The 22,674-nt window shown below is 37.9% G+C and overlaps 2 protein-coding genes across 7 annotated transcripts in view; both read right to left on the reverse strand.

The window, feature by feature from the left end:
• The window catches only part of dclk1b (doublecortin-like kinase 1b), a 43,158-nt gene extending 32,836 nt beyond the window's left edge, over nt 1-10,322 (reverse strand). For all 3 annotated transcript variants that reach the window (XM_056271953.1, XM_056271952.1, XM_056271954.1), the window contains exons 1-3: nt 10,281-10,322; nt 9,420-9,793; nt 6,690-7,036 (exon numbers count right to left, since the gene is read on the reverse strand). In XM_056271953.1, coding sequence (XP_056127928.1) covers nt 6,690-7,036; nt 9,420-9,777 — 705 coding nt within the window. In that variant the 5' untranslated portion in view covers nt 9,778-9,793; nt 10,281-10,322. The remainder of the gene's footprint in view (nt 1-6,689; nt 7,037-9,419; nt 9,794-10,280) is intronic.
• A 2,026-nt stretch (nt 10,323-12,348) lies between these two features.
• Nucleotides 12,349-22,188, reverse strand: spartb (spartin b). 4 transcript variants are annotated; one of them, XM_056271958.1, is made up of 8 exons: nt 22,021-22,186; nt 20,774-21,555; nt 18,439-18,705; nt 16,841-16,985; nt 15,431-15,625; nt 15,136-15,294; nt 14,645-14,735; nt 12,349-13,230 (listed from the first exon to the last, which is right to left on the reverse strand). In XM_056271958.1, exons 2-8 carry the CDS (start codon nt 21,551-21,553, stop codon nt 13,029-13,031), a joined length of 1,839 nt encoding a protein of 612 aa, XP_056127933.1. In that variant the 5' UTR covers nt 21,554-21,555; nt 22,021-22,186; the 3' UTR covers nt 12,349-13,028. The 4 variants fall into 4 exon arrangements, with proteins under 4 accessions (XP_056127933.1, XP_056127934.1, XP_056127935.1 ...); XM_056271959.1 differs by having other exon boundaries at nt 18,508-18,705; nt 22,021-22,184; XM_056271960.1 differs by lacking the exon at nt 12,349-13,230 and adding an exon at nt 13,883-14,484 and having other exon boundaries at nt 22,021-22,188.
• Nucleotides 22,189-22,674: the final 486 nt, after the last annotated feature.

A 22,674-nucleotide genomic window follows, 5' to 3' on the forward strand; every position in this document is an offset into this window, starting at 1 on the left:
GAATCCAGAAAAAATCAAGCAGAAAAAAAAACTGAATTTGGGGAAAAATAAAAGGGATTTCATAGGGCACTATGTTCGATTCTACTGACACAGCTCTGCCAGGGACAAATACGTGGCCCCAGTGCTCTTCACGAGAGGGACATCCTGTAGGCAAATGCTTCATTCAACCCCGCCAGAGTCTGACACAAGCAGAAAAAAGATTCCTCTCATCCTACACAGCCACTGTTCAGCCCTCATGAGCATGACCGCCTGTGGAAATCACATCAGTGTGGAAGCTAACACGTGAATGAAACAGTCCTCTCAGCCTTTAAGCTAACATTTATGGCACAGGCGACAGGAGACACATGCCACCCGGGGGAATTAAAGGGGAAACGCCTGTCTGTCTGTCCTCGGGCTGTCTCACATGATAAGAATAATCTTACATAAAGACGCCAGTGGCATCATCACAAAAGGCTTCAAAAGAATGGTGGATTATAACCAGGGATCACTTCACTGTGGTAAGAAAGAAACTTAAGTTTCTTTATTGTTGGCAGATTAGTGGTAACATAAGTCTGCTCTGTAAGGGAAAATGAAAATTAAAGGTGCTCTAAGCGATGTCACGCGTTTTTTTAGGCCAAAACATTTTTTTTTTTTTGTCACATACAGCAAACATCTCCTCACTATCCGCTAGCTGGCTGTCCCCTGAACACACTGTAAAAAAACGCGGTCTCTGTAGACAGCCCAGGCTCCACAAACTGCAACAAAAACAAACTGGGGCAACCCGCTCCACGAAACATAACAAACTGTTCCAGCCAATAACCGACAAGAATGATTTGGGGGTGGGGTTAGTGCGCGTACACATGAAGGGGGGTGTGGAGGAGAGAGAAGCATGAAGAGGGAAGTTAGAATTATATTCTCTTTAAGTTTGATATGGCAGACACACGACCAAAGAGACGACGTTCCGATGAACAGATTGCAAAAATGCAAAGAAGAGGGAAAAGGAGAAGGAACGCGCGAAGTCCCGAATTTACATTGGAAAAGCCTTTGAAAGGTGGCAAGATCTCCGCCGGCAGAAGGGCTTCCAATCCGACATTCAGGTAGCCCTGTTTTTGCTGGACAGGTGGGTAAATCCATTTCGGTTTTTCTAAATGGACTTTCATGTTCGCCTAACAAAAACAAGGATATAATTAGCTAGAGCTATGCAGTCAGCGCTAACTTTGGTGAATACAACATATAGGTTTCTAGCAGCTATAGCTATCGATCTCTATTGTAAATGATCAAGCAAACTCACAGTAGGGTGACAGTAGTTGTGTGAATGATTGTTTTCACCAACTGTTTGTTATGAATTTGAATGTTCATTCATACAGCCTATTGACAACTTTGACTAAATCTGTCAACGACAGAGCCGTTGTTTATGTTCACTGGGAAACGCGAAGCTAACGTTATCTTGCTATTATTGTGTCCTTGTATGGGAGCTAAAGTTATAACCTCAGGTGGCGAAACGTTTTATCGTGTGTTTCTGGTAATGCAAATCTTTTTCTGCATTATATGAAAGCATTTATCTAAATTGGCGACATTACACCTTGAATGAAGTATCATTAAAACTACAGGGGCAGGGGACGGGATGAGGAGGGATGAGGGATGAGGTCTAGCTAGCCTCAGTTTTGTTTGACAATACTTCGAAAGTCAACAAGTGACGTCACCCAACATCGCTTAGACTAGAGCACCTTTAAGTGAGTCATTATCGCAAAATAAAACCCAGGCAGGGTGTATGATTAGGAGCTGACTGAACATGATATTTGTTGTTGTAATGATTATACAATTTTTATTAGTTTGATGTAGTCATATAAAGTTCTGTATGTTCATTTACGGGGTTTCCGCTTCTTCCTGCACAAATTTCCTTGCTCTTTAAATACTTTATATTATGCAAAACTAAACTGAACACTATCATGCTTAGATTACATGACCACTTTCCAAGTAAATAAATACATGGATGTGATTTAATGTGAAATTATTTTATAATATTACATGTATAAAGTTTTCAAATTACTCAGATGTGTGGACTGATATACAGCGTTTTGCTATGGACGACAGTGAGAGCGAATTTCAAATCAATGAATGTCATGATTGACCAATCAGAATCAAGCACTCCAGAAAGCTGTGCATTATATATTTTTTGTTATTATTATTTCTGTCATGACAACTCAGAGTGTTTGGCATGGTAATGTTGATATGTTTGGTCTTGGAGGAATAGATCTGCTACTCTGCTGCTGCTGTTGGTTATTGCTGCTGCTGCAGAGTAAGTACGGGACTTGCTACTGCCAATACATACATACATACACGAGTCACGACACGCTGCTGTGAGCAAGTAAGACACGCTGCTGCTGTACAAGATAACACACATGAATTACTCGTAGCAGATCTATACAGGTGGAGCTGGGGAAGGAGGAGAGTTTCTGAAAGCGCTGCACTGCTACAGCAAATGCTGACTAAGTATTTGAATGCCGAGCAGCGAGCTCATTGGCTACTGATACAGCAGGAACCAATCAGCTGTGCCCTATAGAGAATGATGTGATTGCAATAAGATTGAGTTAAGGACCTATCAGCCTGCACCATCTAGAGTTTCATGACAGAGCTTTGTATTTCCGTATACCATAATTGCTTTGGATAAAAAGGACAGAGATAATCAAATAAGTATATTCTTTAATTAAATGCTATCTTTTAGTTCACATATAGATTCTGCCAGGCTGAGCATTCAACTTTTATCAGAAATCTCCATCTGGAGCACTTTAACCAAATGCAAAGTGTGCTAGCTTGCTCATCAGGAAGCATTCCTGATAAATGCTTGTCAACAGATCAACAAACCAATCATGACACTCTAACACATCTCAAAGCTTGCATCAGTTGCTCAGAAGATAGGAAGTAATTGGCGAGTAAAAGCCACATTTTATTTCAGGTATTGTTTATAAGAGCACAATTCATGGTGAAATGCCCATCTCACTAAGTGCTTTCACACTAACTGTTGTTACTAGATGGTGAATGTGGCGAGCAGGACGAGGCCTCTGTGTCGTCCTGCTCGCCACAGTGAATCTTCTAAATTTCCGCTCCATGAAATATCTAAAGGCTCTAAATGATTCACTATGAATTACAAACTGCACTCCCTTCTAAACACTAACATGAAATGTATTGAATTATGTAGAAATAAAACAAACATTATATTGCATTCTAAAGACAATTTTGCCTAATTAATGCTTTGCATAATCAATGCCTCGTGAGAGATGCCTGTTTCATTGCAAATCCTGAGCATCCATCATCCCAACCCAGGCCTGTAACATCACCACTGCACCCCTCCTGCCACAGAGACTGTTCCTAAGCAACCACCCCCAGCAACCAGATTGCCATAGAAACCGAACAGAGAGAAATTACAGAGAGGGGAGAGACACACTTGTGATGTGAAAAATTGGGGGATATTCCACACTGTTTGCAAAATATTCCACCTTAAATTTTGATTTCGGGATGTTTTAGTAAATGATATCTATTTTAAAGGCCTATATAAGTAATATATCACTTGAATATGTGTGTGTGTGTGTGTGTGTCAGTGCTGTCAAATCGATTGATTGCGATTAATCGCATATTAGACAAAATTTTATATATATATATATATATATATATATATATATATATATATACATATGTATTTTATGTTAGAAGCGATTAATCGATCTGACAGGACAGTGCAAGTTTGCACTGGAGATGAGCTAGTGCAGCACCAGTGTTTCTGTATCTGCTGCGGTGGGTGTAAACAGAAGAAAATAATGTCACTGAAGGCCAACGAGTTTAAGGCCCTCAGGAGACAGCTTGTCACTTCATCAACCTGCTCCTGTAGAGACACAGAAAGGTCACCAACATACCTCTGTCAGATCTTTTTCCTCCATCTTCTTCACCACAGTATTTACCTTTCTCTCCCTATCAAATCTCTTTTGCTCTTATTCAAGCAACATTAAACCCAAAAGATCCAGAGAAATTCATATCTCAGCATGATAACCGCAACAATTAAATGAGCAAATACTGAAAGCACCACAATATGGTGGCTTAGTGGTTTAATATACACTCACCTAAAGGATTATTAGGAACACCATACTAATACTGTGTTTGACCCCCTTTCGCCTTCAGAACTGCCTTCATTCTACGTGGCATTGATTCAACAAGGTGCAGAAAGCATTCTTTAGAAATGTTGGCCCATATTGATAGGATAGCATCTTGCAGTTGATGGAGATTTGTGGGATGCACATCCAGGGCACGAAGCTCCCGTTCCACCACATCCCAAAGATGCTCTATTGGGTTGAGATCTGGTGACTGTGGGGGCCATTTTAGTACAGTGAACTCATTGTCATGTTCAAGAAACCAATTTGAAATGATTCGAGCTTTGTGACATGGTGCATTATCCTGCTGGAAGTAGCCATCAGAGGATGGTGGCCATAAAGGGATGGACATGGTCAGAAACAATGCTCAGGTAGGCCGTGGCATTTAAACGATGCCCAATTGGCACTAAGGGGCCTAAAGTGTGCCAAGAAAACATCCCCCACACCATTACACCACCACCACCAGCCTGCACAGTGGTAACAAGGCATGATGGATCCATGTTCTCATTCTGTTTACGCCAAATTCTGACTCTACCATCTGAATGTCTCAACAGAAATCGAGACTCGTCAGACCAGGCAACATTTTTCCAGTCTTCAACTGTCCAATTTTGGTGAGCTCTTGCAAATTGTAGCCTCTTTTTCCTATTTGTAGTGGAGATAAGTGGTACCCGGTGGGGTCTTCTGCTGTTGTAGCCCATCCGCCTCAAGGTTGTGCGTGTTGTGGCTTCACAAATGCTTTGCTGCATACCTCGGTTGTAACGAGTGGTTATTTCAGTCAAAGTTGCTCTTCTATCAGCTTGAATCAGTCGGCCCATTCTCCTCTGACCTCTAGCATCAACAAGGCATTTTCGCACACAGGACTGCCGCATACTGGATGTTTTTCCCTTTTCACACCATTCTTTGTAAACCCTAGAAATGGTTGTGTGTGAAAATCCCAGTAACTGAGCAGATTGTGAAATACTCAACCATGCACGCTCAAAATTGCTTAAATCACCTTTCTTTCCCATTCTGACATTCAGTTTGGAGTTCAGGAGATTGTCTTGACCAGGACCACACCCCTAAATGCATTGAAGCAACTGCCATGTGATTGGTTGATTAGATAATTGCATTAATGAGAAATTGAACAGGTGTTCCTAATAATCCTTTAGGTGAGTGTATGAGCTTGTGAAGCTGCAGGATCAGAGTGCAGAAGAGAACTTTGACTCTTGTGCCCAGAAGTAAAACATTTAACCACACGTTGCTCCAATTTATAGAAGCTTGTTTTCGACACAGATTTTTTTTTTTTTTTTTTTGCAAAGGTAATAAAAGTAAAGCTAATTGCAACTTTTTAAAATAATTATGTTTTCTCCTCATAATTGCGAGTTTATCTCTCAAAATTCTGACTTGATTTCTTGTAATTACGAATTTATATCTCGCAATTGTCTTTTTTCCTCTAATTCTAACTGAGAATTGCGTAATATAAATGCAAATTTTCAAAAAAAATTCAAATTTGAGATAACTGCAAATTGCAAGATATAAACTTGCAATTCAGAGAGAAAATAGAAAAAAAGTCGCAATTACTTTTTTTTTATTCCATGGTGGAAACAAGCTTCCATACCAAACAGATCATCCCTATAGTAAAAATGTACTGCAAGTCTTAATATTTAATTGTGTTGTTAATATAATATTGTTAACTAAAACTAATTGAAATTAAGCTGAAATACAATAAAACATTAGTATGATAGATGAAAAGATTTAACTTAAAAATGTAAAATTTTGCTAGTACTAAAGTACTAAAATACTAAAAATAAAAATAAATTAAAGCTAAATAGAAATAAAAAGTAACATAAGAAAATTACTAAAACTACAACTAAAATAAAAAAACTGAAAATATAACAATACAAGCTCATTCAAAACATTAATGATTACTATAATGGTATCTAGATAATCCTAAAATAACACTGAACCAAAACAACAAAAAAGTATTCTCCACACCACACCACACTCTAAAGCAGAGAGCATCTTATCTACAGTTCTTCGTGTTTGTTTGAAAAAAGTCCCAAAGGGAATAACGTTTGAAAGTAGGCCCAGCATTTAACATAAAAAATTGGTCTCATAACCACCAACTTTTACTAACACAAACATAGAGAGCTCTAGCAACTGTTTTCACCAAATAAATAAAGAAAAAAGCAGGGCACTGAAGAGGGAAAGAGTAAGGACACCACTTTCCAATGAGCCCGAATGGCAGTCTATGAGTAGATCAGAGTGACCCCTTTGAGATGATGACGCATTTACCTTTAAGGAAACCAGGACACTAAAAAAAACATCTTGTTTGAGTAACCAAGGTTAGACTCAAGATACTAACTTTGCTTTATTTAAAGCTGATGTGAATTAAATTAAAGCTGTATTTCTGAACCACAAGCATCTCCTGATCCATTGGCTTCTGACAAATAAAGACTTTTGCTTATATAGCGCATCCACTGATCTATTCAAATAGTACTTTCAACCAAACAATAGTATCATTACTGCTGCATGCATCCAATACAAAAGCTGAATTATCAACTTAAATGACATGCCCACTGTACCTACCAGTTTACCATCCACCGTATAAAGCCTCTTGACCACTCCAGAGTCCAGTTTGATGGCATCTGTGATATCTGTGAGAACCTGCTCAAACGAGTGGGCCGTCTTCTTGTTGAGAAGGATGCGCACGGCCTTCCGAGGCTTCACCCCGCTGCGGATTATGGTGACCAGTTTGGGCCGGATGAAATCCTTGTTATCCTTGATTTCTATAGACCCACCCTTGGCGCTGCCCAGAGAGGAGGGCGCTCGTGCTGATCCAACGGTCTTGGCGTTGACCGACCAGTTGGGGTTGACATTCTTAGTGTATTCCAACTTCTTGTAAGGCTCAATTGATCCACAGACATAGCTCTCCCCTGTGATACAAAATAAAATAACAGAAATAATCAGTGAGAACCTAATCAGATTTCTAAAGGAATCATGCAGACTGGTTTTCTGAACCGCTTCAACAAGATTCACAGAACATATTTTTTTACTCTTTTTATTCATGAATCAGGCATTGATAATTCTCTCATTAAAACTTATGAACATCCTTCAAAATAAAGGTTTCAAAAGGTGGTTTTCGCAGCGATGCCATAAAAGAACCATATTTGGTTCCCCAAAGAACCTTTCTTAAAAGAACTATTAAAAGAACCATCTTAGTGTGAAGAAAGAAATAACCTTTATTGCAAGGGAATGTTCCATGGATGGACAGGTTCTTCATTGGACTGTAGACGCCAATAAAGAACCTTTATTTTTAAGAGTATTGACTTAAATCTTGGTTTGTTCATCATAAAAAGCTTTTGTCTGGCTTCGGAAAACTTGTATGAACCACTTTCGTATGTATTTCTTTCTTCTGCTTTGATTAACCATATTCTTAAACCAAACCCTAACAGTAACTCTATAGTAAGTACATGTAGTTTATTAATATTAGTCCATACTTATTTGAGTAAGTACAATGTAACTACATCACCTTCAAATAAAGTGTAACCCATAATTGTATTATTGGGTAAACTATGCCTATAACGAGGCTATCCTATGTTTAGTATCATGAGGGCACACAGAAGAAATTTCATACATGTGAGTTAAGACAGTCAATAGACATTTAAGCTCCTAAAAAGTATAGTCCATAATGACGGAGAGGTCACACGGTGAAGGTTAAGTAAGTGCCCAGCTGAGACTGAAATAACCTCCAACTCCCTCATTTACATTCATTCTCATTCTGCCATCAGTCAGAATGAACGAATGAATGAATGGTTGGGTGGCCTAGAGAAAAGCACTAGAGATACCACTGCTATAATCAAATCAGAGTCATTTAACACATAATTCAAGGACCAACTTATATTTAATGATTTCAGCTCTCATGCTTGATTTATTGGTCAACATTGAGAGAAAGGGAGTGGTATGGAGATGAAGAAGCTGTTAAATATTGATGAGCATTTTAACGTGATTATCGGTTTAAATCACAGGGCACTCTGGTATCACTATCTGCTCACAGACAATACAAGCTTGATCCTTGTTCAGGACTAGGCTACAACCCATGCTCTGTTTGTGGAGTCAGAGACCCTGGATATAAACACAAGTAAATAATACAATGACTTTTCACATAGTAGATTATCTAATTGTTGCACACATACGATATATTATGTGCTTAATGGGTTTTGATTAGGTCAGAGGAACATATGAAAAGAACTGAAGGAAAATAAAGGTTAATTCCAAAATAACTACTTTCATAGTATACTGACATTATTACTGTCATTCACAACAGAGCTTGATTGGTGCATTATCGTCTTTTTAAAGCAATGAGGAAACTGAACATTTTTAAAGTGCTTTTGTCCGTTTTAATTAACTTATACCTCATGGCATGAGGTATAAGTTAATTAAAACGGACAAAAGCACTTTAAAAATGTTCAGTTTCCTCATTGCTTTAAAAAGATGATAATGCACCAATGGGTTTTGATTAGGTCAGAGGAACATATGAAAAGAACTGAAGGAAAATAAAGGTTAATTCCAAAATAACTACTTTCATAGTATACTGACATTATTACTGTCATTCACAACAGAGCATGAGGTATAAGTTAATTAAAACGGACAAAAGCACTTTAAAAATGTTCAGTTTCCTCATTGCTTTAAAAAGATGATAATGCACCACTGGAAAGTCTAGTTTTAAGGTAGTAACTGGTTTCTAGATGTCCATTAGCTGGCCGAAGCTGATCATTTCCTTGTGCAAGCTTGTAGGCCATCTAGGACCAGCAATACACCAGCTAAATTCGAAATCTTAAACACTCAAAAAACTTTTCCTGTGAAAACCGTTTTTAAATTGGACATTGCTTTACCATGGAAACAGTAGGCTACTTTGTTAGACATGTAGTTTTGATTTTCTAGCAATTTTAGAGTCCAAATTATGTTGTAAAATATATATTTTGTATCAAATTTTGATTGTGCTACATTTGATTTGCAGTAAGCTTAAACGTTTTTTTTTTGTACACTTTCATTTTTAGAAGCTGCTTTCATTTCTGCAATAATCTAATGAGAGACATTATGTCTGTATAATTCATGACTTACACACCATCTAAGTTTAGATCAATGTTCAAAAAGGAGGTGACAGTAAATAGGTTAAACATGATGTCCTCATATGGAGAATAGGCATGTATAACCTAAACAATCTACACACGTGATGAACACCACCATGTGCCTCAAACTGAACAAGAAACAAAATATTCTGGTGTCCCTAGACCTGGATAGGTTACTGACACCCACCTTCCACCAGCTGCTCCATGCTGGTCATTTTCGACCCGTCAATGGCATAAATGGTCCGGACCCCCTGAGGCAGATTTACATTATCTGATAGGGAGCGGGTGAGGTCTGCGAGCAGAGCGTCGAAAGACCTGAATCTGTCGTTGGAGATAGCGTACACAATCCCTTTAAAGTACCGGTCTCCATTGCGGTAGAAGCGGACTTTCTTGGCTTTCTTCTCGGAGCTCAGAGCCTGTAAGGTGCGGGTTCGGTACAGGCTGCAGTGGGCGCTGTGCGTGGGGCTCGGGAGGCCGTTCGCCCGTGAACCAGCGCGGCTGTATCTTTGTGCTTTGTCCCGTTCGTCGAAATGCTCCAGCTCCATGTCAACACCCGGGACTGTAGTTGTATGGCTATGGAAAATTGTGTGGGAAAATGTGGGTTGCGTAGATGAGTCATGTTCAAATTAAAATTGCATTTATTAGGCTACAAAGCTTTTTTTCTCTCTTCTTCTTCTTTTGAATATGCTTGTTAATACAATAAAATGCATTTTAGGCTAGATAGATAGATAACGGCTAAATAACCTGCTGGAAATGTACATTTCCGTTTGCTTATCAAACTGACAAAATAGGCCTATAATTTAATCAAATTAAATAATTTATAAAAATGTTCCATTTGTGTTTTTAACAATAAACATTAAAGTATTAAAATTATATAACACGATGTTTTAATAATTCATACTATTGCAAGTTATTTAAACACGCCCAAAGGGTATAAGCACAATGAAGAATTCGCGATTCATCAATTAAAAAGCGATATTAATGCACTAATAAATCTAATTGTGCGATGTCTGATATGGTGCATCTTGCTTCAAAGACAAAAAAATAGTCATCTTACTTGTGCGCGTGTAGCTATCCGATGAGCACAGTCGATATGAAAGCACACATCTAATGGCTTGTCATCTCTTCCAGAGGATGCTGGTGATGGGATGGGCTGCAGCCGGTGTCTCTCTGCCCCTCTAATGCATTGCAGAGAGACTGGCAGTCTTTGTCGTATTCATGGAGAAATAAATCCCTCAATGAATGAATACGAGCGAGCAGGGCTGTGTTTCAAAACCTAGTGAGCTGCCTACAGACAGTTTAAAATGCGGGTCCTCGTGGGTGGGGAGGGGAGCACAGCTTCTGTCCGGCAGACACACTCCAATGGTACAAGCTCTATTCAAACGGTCGTATTGCCTACATTTAAATAAATGAGCTATGATAGCATATGACCTTTGATATGATTCCTCATGTTTCACACCCGTACGCTTAAGGTAGATCATTTATTGCACCAATGAGAACCGTATGAACGTTACACTAGAACCAGTTATTTTTCATAACAGTAGCTTACGATCAAGAGACGCCTGGTCATGATTTGGATATTAGTTGTTTGCATATTTGTTATTTTATTTTTATTTATAACCTAAACCTACTGCAGGAAATAATTATTTTGGAATTACTTACGACCGAAATGCCAAACACAAACCATATTATATAGGCCTACAATATATTTTTACAATGACTTTGTAATATATTTGTAGATTTAAGTGTAAAAATTACAAATTTTTATAAAGATGTAATATTATATCATATTATGTTAAATATATTTGAAATATTAATAGACATTTATAAATAATAACATTTTACTATTTGTATTGCCTAAGTGACTAAAATTACTATTAGTATAAATATTTACTATTTAATGATATACTACTTTTTAATTTAAGTCTAATTTTATTCGTTTATTTTTGTATATTTTTCTTTAAAAGTGGATGAAATTCACCTCAAACTAAGACCTCCAGGACATCAACTGACATTCACAACATTAAAAAATGATAGTAATAATAAATGTGATGTCTAAAAACAACCCCATTTTAAATATCTGTAGAAGCTAACATCAAGTCAAAACCTACATGTGACTTTTGCTGGAGTTTTATCTAAATATGGGTAGAGAAAGTTAATTTGCTACATATGTAGCTACCTTGTATCAGTCATAAGAACAGTTGCAACTTTTCTTTCAGTGAGCTGGTACAATTTACAAAATGTGACACTAGATGGCAGTATTCACTTAAAATTCAATTCATCTGAAAAAAGCAGCAATAATATCTCACTGGATACAAGATTATGTATGCAGTTTAGATGTGAACAGGGAGGCCAAAAGGAAATATTTATACATAGAGAAAACAATATTTTGTGCAGTTTATATGTAATGAAAGGAAGTTTAATGCTGCCGTTTCAGGGCACTTTGATCAAGCTATAGTTTGACCTCATCTAGTGTCTTGCCTACAGTAGGTCTATGAATCAATCCATTCAAAGCAATTATTCCAACACAAAGAACATCACACTGTGTTTAAATTAGAGTACATACAAAACAATATGTTTTAAATGTTTAATTTATTATGTCAGATAACCATAGGCTATTAGATTCAGTCATTGAGCAAATCTAGACTTGTGGTTAAACTTAAATAATGCTTACACATTATTTTTGGTGTCAATACATCGATTCGAAATGAGACAAATATTTTGTAAAGACATACACGTAGAATTAACACGTTTGTTAATGCTTACAGTGAAATGTCATTACAGTTCAAGGTAACATTTATATATTTTTCTATAGTCAAGTTAAAAAAAGGAAAAAGTGCAGCCATTATTTTAATGAGAAAAAACGACAACTGCATAGAGATGTTTTATGAGTGGTCAATATCTACAGTGGGAGAACTCCATATATATGACATGTTGCAGTTTATATTAAATATAAGCCTCTTTAACTTAAAATGTTATTAAAATATATACTTTAAAATTACTAGATTTTAAACATTTCCCAAAAAGTCTTATTTTAATCAGATTTCTAATATCTGACATCAATATCTTAATCCAACTCCATGTGCAATTATATTTTTATTGCACTATTTTCCACAAGAATACCTAGCAGCCATCATCCTCAAGAAATATTCGTGTCTGTTCCTAGCAAGGGTTAAAGTGCGTTTTAATATTTTAAAACATAAAAAACCCTGAAAGTACCAAGAGCAAACAGGTCTGCAGATAAAAAACAACTACCATAAAGCATTCTTAGCATATATATTAAAGCTTAGATATAGATTTCATCTTAAATATAAGAATATTATATTTGTTAAGGCTCTATGGGAAAATCATAAATTCCACCTTTGGCTTGCACTTTGCTTTAAGGGTCCATTTATAAGACACAAACCGCGCAAAACTACTGACATTTACGTAAATATGATCCATCTAAACAATGGATCTGTGAGTTCATTGGTGATATGTTGAGTTTACATTGCTGGTGAAGTGTAAGGCATGGTCAGGAATTTTGTCCGGCAGGCAGGGCAGTCAGTCAGTCAACTTGTAAAGGGAATTTTTGACTTGCATTTACAGTTTAACCAGTGAAAATAGTAAACATGACAGCACAATTAACTGTATTTACTGTAGTGAGGCCTTTGGAATTCAGTGTCAGTCGCATACAAATAACAACAAAAGCACACGGACAACGATCCATTCACTTCTTCAATCTTTTTTTGAAAGCATGACTTTTGGTTTGCTCTTAAAAATGGACACCTGAAACGAGAGGTTTGAATCTAAAACGCTACTTTTGGTCTTTATGTTTCTCAACTTGACTGTCTGGCTCTTTGACTTTATAGTCAGCCAGAATGGCATGGGCAGTCTCTTTGCCGGTCTTCTTGACCATTGCCTTGATCCCCAGGTTGTCGATATTGAAAGCGGTGACGCCCACATTGATGGCTGAGTTGACAGCATGGTCTGTGGCCTGGCCCGCTTCTGCCCCATACCTTGATTATAGACAACCCAGATTAAGTAAAAGAGAGGATGGGGTGATGAAAGAGGTGATTGAAAAATAAGCTTTAGGAGATGGAGAGTACCAAATGCAGAGCAAAGCAGTTAAACATACATGCAGGGATTCAGTTATTTCTCTAGAGAAAAATTATCTGATTTAAAATGTCAAATTAATCCTACAGGTGGCATACAAATGTTTATTATGTTTTAATGAGCAAAGGTCTAAATGAAAATGGCCATTACTTTTAAGCACAGTTAGAAAGGGAAGGATGGTTGTTAACAAAAAAAAAAGATATAAAACAAACGAACTGTATATGATCTTATATGAGCTATATCACCAATTATTTCCCACTTTTAATTATTGGAAAGATTAAACTTATTAGTACAGTATAAGAGGATTTAGACATTGTTCAAAAGTTTGAGGTCAGTAAGATTGTATGTATGTTCACCAAAGCGGTGTTTATTTGAACAAAATTACATGCAGTAATATTGTGAAATATTATTAAATATTTTGCTGTTAACCTTTTAAAATGTAATTTATTCCTTTGGAGTAATGAAGCTGAAAATTCAGTTTTGCCATCAGTCTTCAGTGCCACATGATCCTTCAGAAATGTGGTGCTTAAAGATTTCTTATTAATATCAAATGTTGAAAACAGTTCATATTTTTGTGAAAACAGTGATACTTTTTTTCCAGGATTCTTTGATCAAAAAGAGCATTTATTTGAAATATAAATTATGTCTTTACTGTCACTTTTGATCAATTTAATGCATCCTTGCTCCAAAGTATTAATTTATTTTTTTAAAACTCACTGACCATAAACTTACGAACAGTAGTGTGTATACTGTATACTGTACATCTTGGTCGAATTGTGATTATGTTTGCCATCCGATCCAACCCGGTAAAACCTTCTGCTGATCCAACGGCATAATGAAAGTCATAATTAAAAGGGTTCAAAAGTTAAGAAAAACGAAGCAATGAGATGAATTACTTTTGGCTGTTAGAAAAAGATATTCATTCCATCTCTGAGCTATGGATCAGTGTGCAAAGCAGCACAGGATGCCAACGGACGTGATGTTATCATGTCCAATAGATCATTAGCATTGCGTGCAAGAGCTGACTGATTCAGACACATCCATAAGCTTCAGCCATGCTCCTGACCATTAATTAAGGCCATTTTACAGGGTGCAGGGAAAAAAAGTTCTACTTGTTTTCAATTGGGGTGTCTGAAATGTTCCCCAGACCCCTAAATCTGTAAACAAATACATGGAAGAAACTAGTGTGAGTGCAGTTTATTTTTCTGATCAAAGTTACTGGTGAGCAACTGCAAATGCAGAAAGTTAAAACATTGGCATGATCAACCTAAAAGCAGGTGAAATGATCTGAGAACCTTGTGGAGTTACTGTACTTACTTATGTTTTACCGTGGTAACCGTCTCAGCAGCAACACTCTTTGCAATGTTCTTTGCTGCAACCTCCAACCCCGTCCACATCGTTGCAAATCCTGACAAAAGTATAGAGGCTTGTTTCAAAAACATAAAAAAAAACTTTTGAATGGTAGTGTAATGTGATAAGCACATTTACTGTAGCACTGGCAGCATTTAACTTTTGTAATAAATGTATGTTTGCAACCTTAGTCTTGGTATTTACCATTTCAATGACTATCATTTACTGTCGGTATTTAAAACAAATCTAATGAATCACTTGGCTTGCTTAATTTGCTCCAGGGTAACTAACTTGACAAATCACATCAACTGTCTGATCAATAACGTCTATAATGTAATTGTAGTTGCTTTGGAAGGAAAGAGTCTGACAGAACATAAATAAACAGTGAGTAAAGTAAATGTATGTGACCGAAAACAGCAAAGAAGAGCATCATTTCTGGGTTGAATGATTCACTTCACCTTGAACTCCACTTGCTGCAACCACCATGGCACCGTCAATATTGGAGCGTCCATCCCTGTCTTTCTTCAGAGACTCTGGGATTAGCTTCCCTCCGTGTTTCTTCACATGGGGTGCCAGCTCTCGGCCAGCATATCCAGCAACAGTGCACAGTCCATCCACTACAACAGTACAGAACATGTTTTTTTGCTCAAATCCTCCACAGTAAATTAAGTGCATCTCATATTTATTGACTATTATCAACAAAATGAGGAATTCCCAAAGATAGTAATGGTGAATTGATAAAGCCTTCCTTACCAAGGAACTGGCTGACTTTTACTGCTCCTCCTGTGGCCTGTTTGGCCACATGGAGGCTCCTGGTTACCGTGGGGCTGACTTGGGCTGGTTTGTCCTCTGGAGTGATGTGGTCTCGTAGTTTGGATGCTCCTTTATGTATGGCTTTCCCCGTGTACTCCGCCCCCTTCACCAACCCCCAGCTCAGCCATGAAGCCCCTGTCGATATATTTCAAGAAGTAAACTGACTACGCTGCTTTAAATACTGTACATTATAAAGTGTTTCCTGTCTCTTTTATCGGACATTTCTTTTTTTAAGGACTTTCTATAAGTATTTTTGGTGGCAACAACTGTTTAGGTTCTTCTAGCACAACACAAATAGTTGGACAATTAACCAACTGTCCTAAATGCTTAAAACACTAGGGCCCGGTTTCACAGAAAGGGCTTAGACTAAACCAGGATTAGGCCTTAGTTCAATTACAGTAGGACATTTAAATGGCTTTTATAAACTTGCCTTAGAAAAAAAAACTGGTGTGCATCTTTCTTGAGACAAAACAACGGCAGTGACATATTTTAAGATATGCCAGTACAAGTTGCTTTCAGTTAAAACAGCTCAAATATGCCTTTTCTGTGAAACCAGGGGGAAGTTTATGATTTCTAAATCCACAAAGTGATAAACAATGACAGTATTTATGTTTTCTCAATGTATTGTTTAATAATGGGCATAAAAATCATAGGCATAACTTCTGTTTACATGTGTCTATTTGGCATCTGGTGAAAATATAAGTTATATAAGCAATATATAAATATAAGTTTTTACTTAAGACATTTGAAAAAGCTGTTGAATTAGAATACTGTAAAAACTGATTTGAAGATACTCTACTTTTCAACACATTTTTAAATAAAATACTTTTATTCCGTAAGGATACAATTAATAATCCAAAGTGACAAATATATTTATAATATTACAAAATATTTTTATTTTGAAATAAATGCTGTTATTTTGAACGTTAAATTCATTTAATAATAATAATAATAATATCATATTATATATATATATATACACAATGTATATATAAATAGGCGCAACTAATTTTAACATTAATAATGTTCATGAGCATCAAATCATTGTATTAGAATGATTTCTGAAGGCTCGTGACACTGAAGACTGGAGTAATGATGCTGAAAATACAGCTTTGACATCACAGGAATAAATTACTTGTTCCTTATAAAATACTTATAATAAAATAATAAAATATTTGAAATCCTAATAATATTTCACAAAATGACTGTTTTTACTGTATTTTAGATCAAAATAAAACGCAGCTTTGGTGAGCATAAGATATTTCTTTAACAACCCCAAACATGTTAAATATGTTTCATTCATTATTTTTATTCGAGCCTTCTTTAGGGAGATCAGACCCCCCGGCTTACCAGTCAGGATCCCCTGAGCCACCTTCTCGCTCCATTCAGGAAGAACCATGTCCTCCTCAGCAGCAGAGGGTGATGCTTCAGCTGCAGAAGGGCCCATCGGCACCTTCTGACCCAGGTTAATGGTATCGGCTGCGCCATCTGATGCCTTGGAGACACAGGATAGCGGGCAACAGTTAAAACAGAGCATCATAAAGAGTGCAGAACCAGGCTCAAGCAATCACTAAAAGCAAATGGTGACTTGTAGGATGACTATATGGACATAAGCCAGTATTGTGAATGACACAAGGAGGGAATGCTTCCAGATTTATCCCACTTTGCCAAAAAAAAACCTTTGTTGTCTCTAAACACTTGAGCCAGTGAGTCAGCATGGTCTGCTACAACAACCTGTTATTTCCACAACAATGGGGGTGTTTGTCATCGCCCCGTCCTTTACAGGGAACAGCGGCACTTGGTTCCAAACTCAGCAGCAGCTGCTCTGTGAAATGACTTCTAAAAGCATTATGATGTTTTTTTTCATTATGACTCGCATAACCACAAGAATAGGACTATGACTCATTATAAAGCAACTGAATTTAAAAGACAAAGAAGAATGATGCGGGTGAGCTACTGTTACACTTGGCTGCGCTCTCGTCGACAACTATCCTGTGGTGAGAAGGGAAACAAAGGTGTTCTTGGTTTGCTAAGAGCATTACAGCTAATTAATTCTCCTTCTCATGTATGCTCTCAATCCATGGAACCGCAGGGGAGTGTGCCAGATAAAAAGCGCAAGCCAAGCCGGCTCACTATTTCATGAATAATGAACATAATACCCAAAGCCAAAGGTGTAAGAACAGTCTTGAATATCTGTGTAACAGCAGTGCAAGCAGCAGTAAACATAGAAGCATTGTAAGGACCACAAGAACTGTCAAGTGCATTAAATGATAAAAGATACAGTAGTTCCATTCAGCACAACAAACAACTTGAAAGTATTTTTTATATCTAGTAATAATGTAATTCTAGGAAATCTATCTATCCATATTAGTACTGGCCATTAATGTGCCTGGAGTCTTTCTCGTATGTAAGGGGTACATTTTAAACATATTTGACAAAGGTGCGTTGGTTGTAAAACTTAGTTAGTGCACTTTTAAGTCAAGCACTCCAATGTGATCCTTAAAGATCACCCCGATGTGTTGTTATTTATAGCATAAATATACACAACCCAAATGCACTTGTCATTCAGTGGTCCTGCAATGCTTTAGTACCTTATATATATCTTTTAAACTCTCAAATACACCTGAAATCTGTGAAGATAGTAAAGGGTTAATGAGGCAGGCAGGTGCAATGATATGTGCCCAATGCAAGTAACATGCAAAAATCTGATTTAAAGGCCATTCCAAACACATGCACTTAAAGGGTGTGAACATTATGCATCTAAAATACATAAAAATGTTACCACAGTGTAAAATTCTTGATTCTAGTCTGTTCTGAAGAAAAAAAGAAAAACTCAAAAAATACCAAATAGAGGGACCAACAAGTGAGATACTGGAATTAATATTCAAAGCAGCAGAGATTGAGTCAGTGACAAACACAAAGTTTGAGACGATGTTGCGCAACCACACCTGCTCTGAAGCCACAGCTGACCCCTGTGTTTCTGAGGTGGGACCTGAGGGGACACAGGGACAGCTCACCTGGACACGCAGGTCAGTCAACTGAGAAAGTACATTCTGGAATAGTTCACGTTCCTTCTGGGGAAGCTCGGAAGAAAGGACCACCCCAACATACGAGCCCGGGTTGGGAGCCATCATGTCAGGGAACATGTAGACCCCAGTGTTGCACAGCAGGACTGGGGAGTCAGAGGCCATCAATGGGTAAAGCCAGTCACAAACCTGAAATTAGAACAGTTTTAACTTTTAAACTATCCATACAATCAAAGGGCAGCTACTGGCAGGCTGATATGAATGTGTCGTAATGTTGGCCCTTACCCAAAAGCCACCCAAATATGCGGGCAATAAAAAGTTGTGAGCATGACGATGTTGACCCAAGAACATGTCCTTCTTATTGGGACATACTCATTACCAGATATATCGTCCCACCTCAAAAGAATGATTTATAGTAGACAGATCAAATCATACAAATTCCTACTGAATAATTCATATAAATGATTTATCAAAAATATACAAATCATATGTCTTATTTTAATATTTTCCTTAAACTAATATTAATATTGCCTTAAAATAGTGATTTTAAAAGCCTTACTTTACAGACCAAACGATAAAAATCTAAATCTTTATCAAAAGTATGGGAATCACTTTTATGATTTAATATATTAATTTAAATAAATATTCTTTTAAAGTAGCGCTTTTAAAGTACTGTCTTGGTTTTATGAGACCTGTAGTGACCTGATATTGCAGACTATTGTAGAGCTACGAGAAAAGAAGAAAAAAAAAGAAAGAAAAAAAACCCTTGTTGTTTCTCATCCAGCTGCTGACTGACAATATCTTTTCTTTAGATTTGTAAAGGGTTAACTTGTTATCTGGTGCAAAGTTATAAATGGAAATTGCCCCTTGTATTTCTAGGGAGGACCAGAATCTAAAGTTCAGGTCTGGATTTCCTTCAAGTTGAAATGGTGGACAGCTCTGCAGTTAGATTCATTCGTCGTGTCCTCATGACTGCTAGCATTAAATTGGATTACCGTCAAAGCCTAAAGCGCAGCAACTGGAGGCTCTTTATTCAGCTTCATGACACAGCTAATATATGACCTCAATGTCCATGTGGAGAGATGATACAGTTTACTTTAGGACGTTAGAATCTTTGGGCCAAGGGTCCAGAAGTCATGCAAGGCTTACATATTAATACTCAATTTTCTGACTTCCATACAATTACCTAATGTTTTGAATTATGAATTTACATTAGGCATATTATCAACCGTTATCACAAACAACAGCAGGGTTCAAGTGTAAACTCGTCTCATATTGTGTTGTTTATATTGTCTCTCATTTCAAAAAAATACTACCAAGTCATAAAGCTCATTCTGTAACACCGCTCCACCAGATAACTGGGGCTGTCCCAGGATGATGTCACTCAGTGAAAGCTTATTGGATATTAGCAGTGAGCATACACTCACATGACACCATTAAAAAACAACAGATGAGGTCAGCCTTTATTTAAAACAACACCATCTCAAAAGTGAAGGGAGTTTTAGAGCCAGACAAAATGTTGTGAAAGTAGGTTACAGGCACCATGACTTGAAACAAGCCTCCTTGGACCATTATGTCCAAATTCCTGGAATTTACTAAATCTACTAGTCTCTATGGGTGAAAAGAGCACACACAAAGCAACAGTTTTTGGTAGAATATCACGAAACTTGCCTAAAATGTGTCTGGGTCACATTTAACCCAGAAAATGAAAAGACAAAAATAAGAAATTCTATGCGGCAGCAGGGCAGGACCGAGAGCCGTGGGAATGGAATAAGGCCGGTGAGCGCCACCAGCACCCAACATCGGTCTCAATTCCCACGGAGGAGCTCCAGAAGGAAAAAAAGAGGAGTGATGACAGTGGAAGACGACAGAGGACCAGGCCTGGAATTTATGTTGTCTTTTCATTATAGTTTATGTGGCAGTTGTCTATGAGGCAGTCGTTGTGTTTTTATTTTGGGGATTATATAGATTAGATCCATATAACATTTTTGCGTATTCAAGTAATGAGAATTTGGGGAGCATATTGTAATTGTCATGAAAATAATGAAAATGAAAAATAAATAAATGAAAAAAACAACTTAATGTTCCTAAAACAGGCTTAATTTTCTTTCCGCAAACACACACACACACACGTGTATATATATTTATATATATATATTCCCCATTGGGAAAAAACATGTCCTGCACATTTCTTTGTGAGATTCTCTCTTTCAGGCATATGAAGAGGAATTAAATAACAGTACTTGTGATTTCTTACCTGTAGGAAGGCAGGTGGCCTGTTTGGAATCCTCTCTGAGCACTCATTGGTGAACTTTACGATGCGTAGGTACCCTGGGTAAGAGGGAGCGCTCACTTGCCCCTCAGGGGTAACGAAGAAGATCTGCACTCCTTGAGGAAGGAAAAAGAGTTCCTCCCCATCCTCCCCCAGACTCTGAAGAGAGGGTGTGGAATTAGACGTTTGGCTGTAGAACTCATCGCCAACCAAGGAGAGCTCGCCAGAGTCGGTGCCGTAGGAAATGGTCAGGTGTCCGTCAGCGGCCTGAGGGGTGTACTCAGGGGGCTGGTCGCTTAACATATTGGGTTGCATAGTTGGGGAGACCGGAACTGGCCCACCTGAAGCCCCTGCAACGTTGGAAGGGAGCATCTGCGGTGGAGTTGGCCTCTCCGGCTTGACCCTCGGGACTTCAGGGTAGAGTTTCTGAGGGGCTGCGCTGCTATCCGAGACTCCGTTGGGGTCTGGCGTGGTCCCCAGCATGGCTAGACGGGTGGTGATGTTGTTGAGGGTCTCCTGCATCTTGCGCTGCATCTGCCTAGCCGCTTCCCAGGAGGAACCCACGCACTCTACACCCTGCGAAGGGACACTAAGAGCCCTGAGGAGGTGCTGCCGTCCTTGCCGGTACAGTTTTAGTGCCTCTGCGTTGTGGCCCGCCTCATCCTCGGTCAGGCCTTTATTGATGCACTCAAATGCCTTCTCGTACCCATCTTTGATCACTTGCAGCCTGGCTTGATCAAATGCCTCTTGCTTTGCTTGCTCCATAACTGAAAGTAAAGGTCAGAAATGCTGTCAACTCCATGCAATTTAATATGTTATAATTGTACCATGTTACCACTATAGTACTTTTCTAAAGAAAGAACTTATCAACATACATTAAATTAAATTATTATGCGTATTCATAGAAATTTAGTCAAACAACCTTTTTCTGCCACATCTTTCCAGGCTTATTAGCACTGAACCAACTTACACAGACCGTGACATATGAGAATTTACAAACAAAACACCTGCTTAACATTGCGAAGTGACATTCAAAATTAAAGAAGAGGCCCAGCTGGTAGTTTATCGAGTGAATCCTGAAACACGAGTAACTTATTAAGTATTAAAGCCACAGAATCCAACATAATAAGAGTGTTACTGGCTAACAGCCTTTTATAAAGCCCACATAAACCTCTGCCTCTCACTGGTAACATTCGAGGCATTTAACCAAGCATTTCCATTTGGTAACTCACCAGGAGATGTGATAAATGACGTGAAATATGGAGTTTAATGTGTGTTTCTCGTTATTCCGGGTTTGTTGATTGAACAGCTTCAGCTCTCTGACAGCTGAGCTGCTGCTCGACTTGGACGTGTCTGTTGCGTGATCGAATAAAGAAGTTTATCAAGCATAGATTGCAGCGCGTCCACTAGACATGCGCTTCCGCGTTCAGTCACCTGCTGCGTTTTGAGGTTTCTGATTGGTTAGAGGAGTTTGCTCGACAGATGCAGGCTCTGGACAGATGTAGCCGCCTAGTTCACGTGTTTTAGTCAAGCGTTTTTTCCACCAACATTAACAACAACAAAAGGGTATTTGATACAAAGTAATGAATATGCTTAGTAAACGTTAACAGGTAAGCCAACCAATAATTAGACGAATCTTTATTTAATTAAGAAGACTGACATCTTTCTGTAATTGACACTTTGAAGCTTATCCATTTTTCAATATGCCTTTAAATCAGATTGAATGTGACGTTTTAATTCTCATATTGTTGGCACATGAAGTTAGTGTAAGGAGGTTTTAATTTGTAGCCAACCGACTGAGGAATTTCCTGCAGCCTTTGAAACGCCTGTAAATTTTCAGAGCATGTTTTCTCCTTTCTCCTTTTAACTGGATTAATAGCCTAAAT

This window comes from Rhinichthys klamathensis, unplaced genomic scaffold (genome assembly GCF_029890125.1).
Source record: "Rhinichthys klamathensis goyatoka isolate OS25496 unplaced genomic scaffold, OSU_Roscu_1.1 h1tg000329l_1, whole genome shotgun sequence".
NCBI lineage: Eukaryota > Metazoa > Chordata > Actinopteri > Cypriniformes > Leuciscidae > Rhinichthys > Rhinichthys klamathensis.

Excerpts from the sequence above, each read along its gene's own strand:
- spartb (XM_056271958.1), bottom strand. The coding sequence starts at position 21,553 with ATGGAGCAAGCAAAGCAAGAGGCATTTGATCAAGCCAGGCTGCAAGTG. Across the intron at positions 15,295-15,430 it reads AAAAGTCAGCCAGTTCCTTG|TGGATGGACTGTGCACTGTT; the intron begins GTAAGGAAGGCT and ends GTACTGTTGTAG. Across the intron at positions 13,231-14,644 it reads GTTACCACGGTAAAACATAA|GTATGGGGCAGAAGCGGGCC; the intron begins GTAAGTACAGTA and ends TCTATAATCAAG.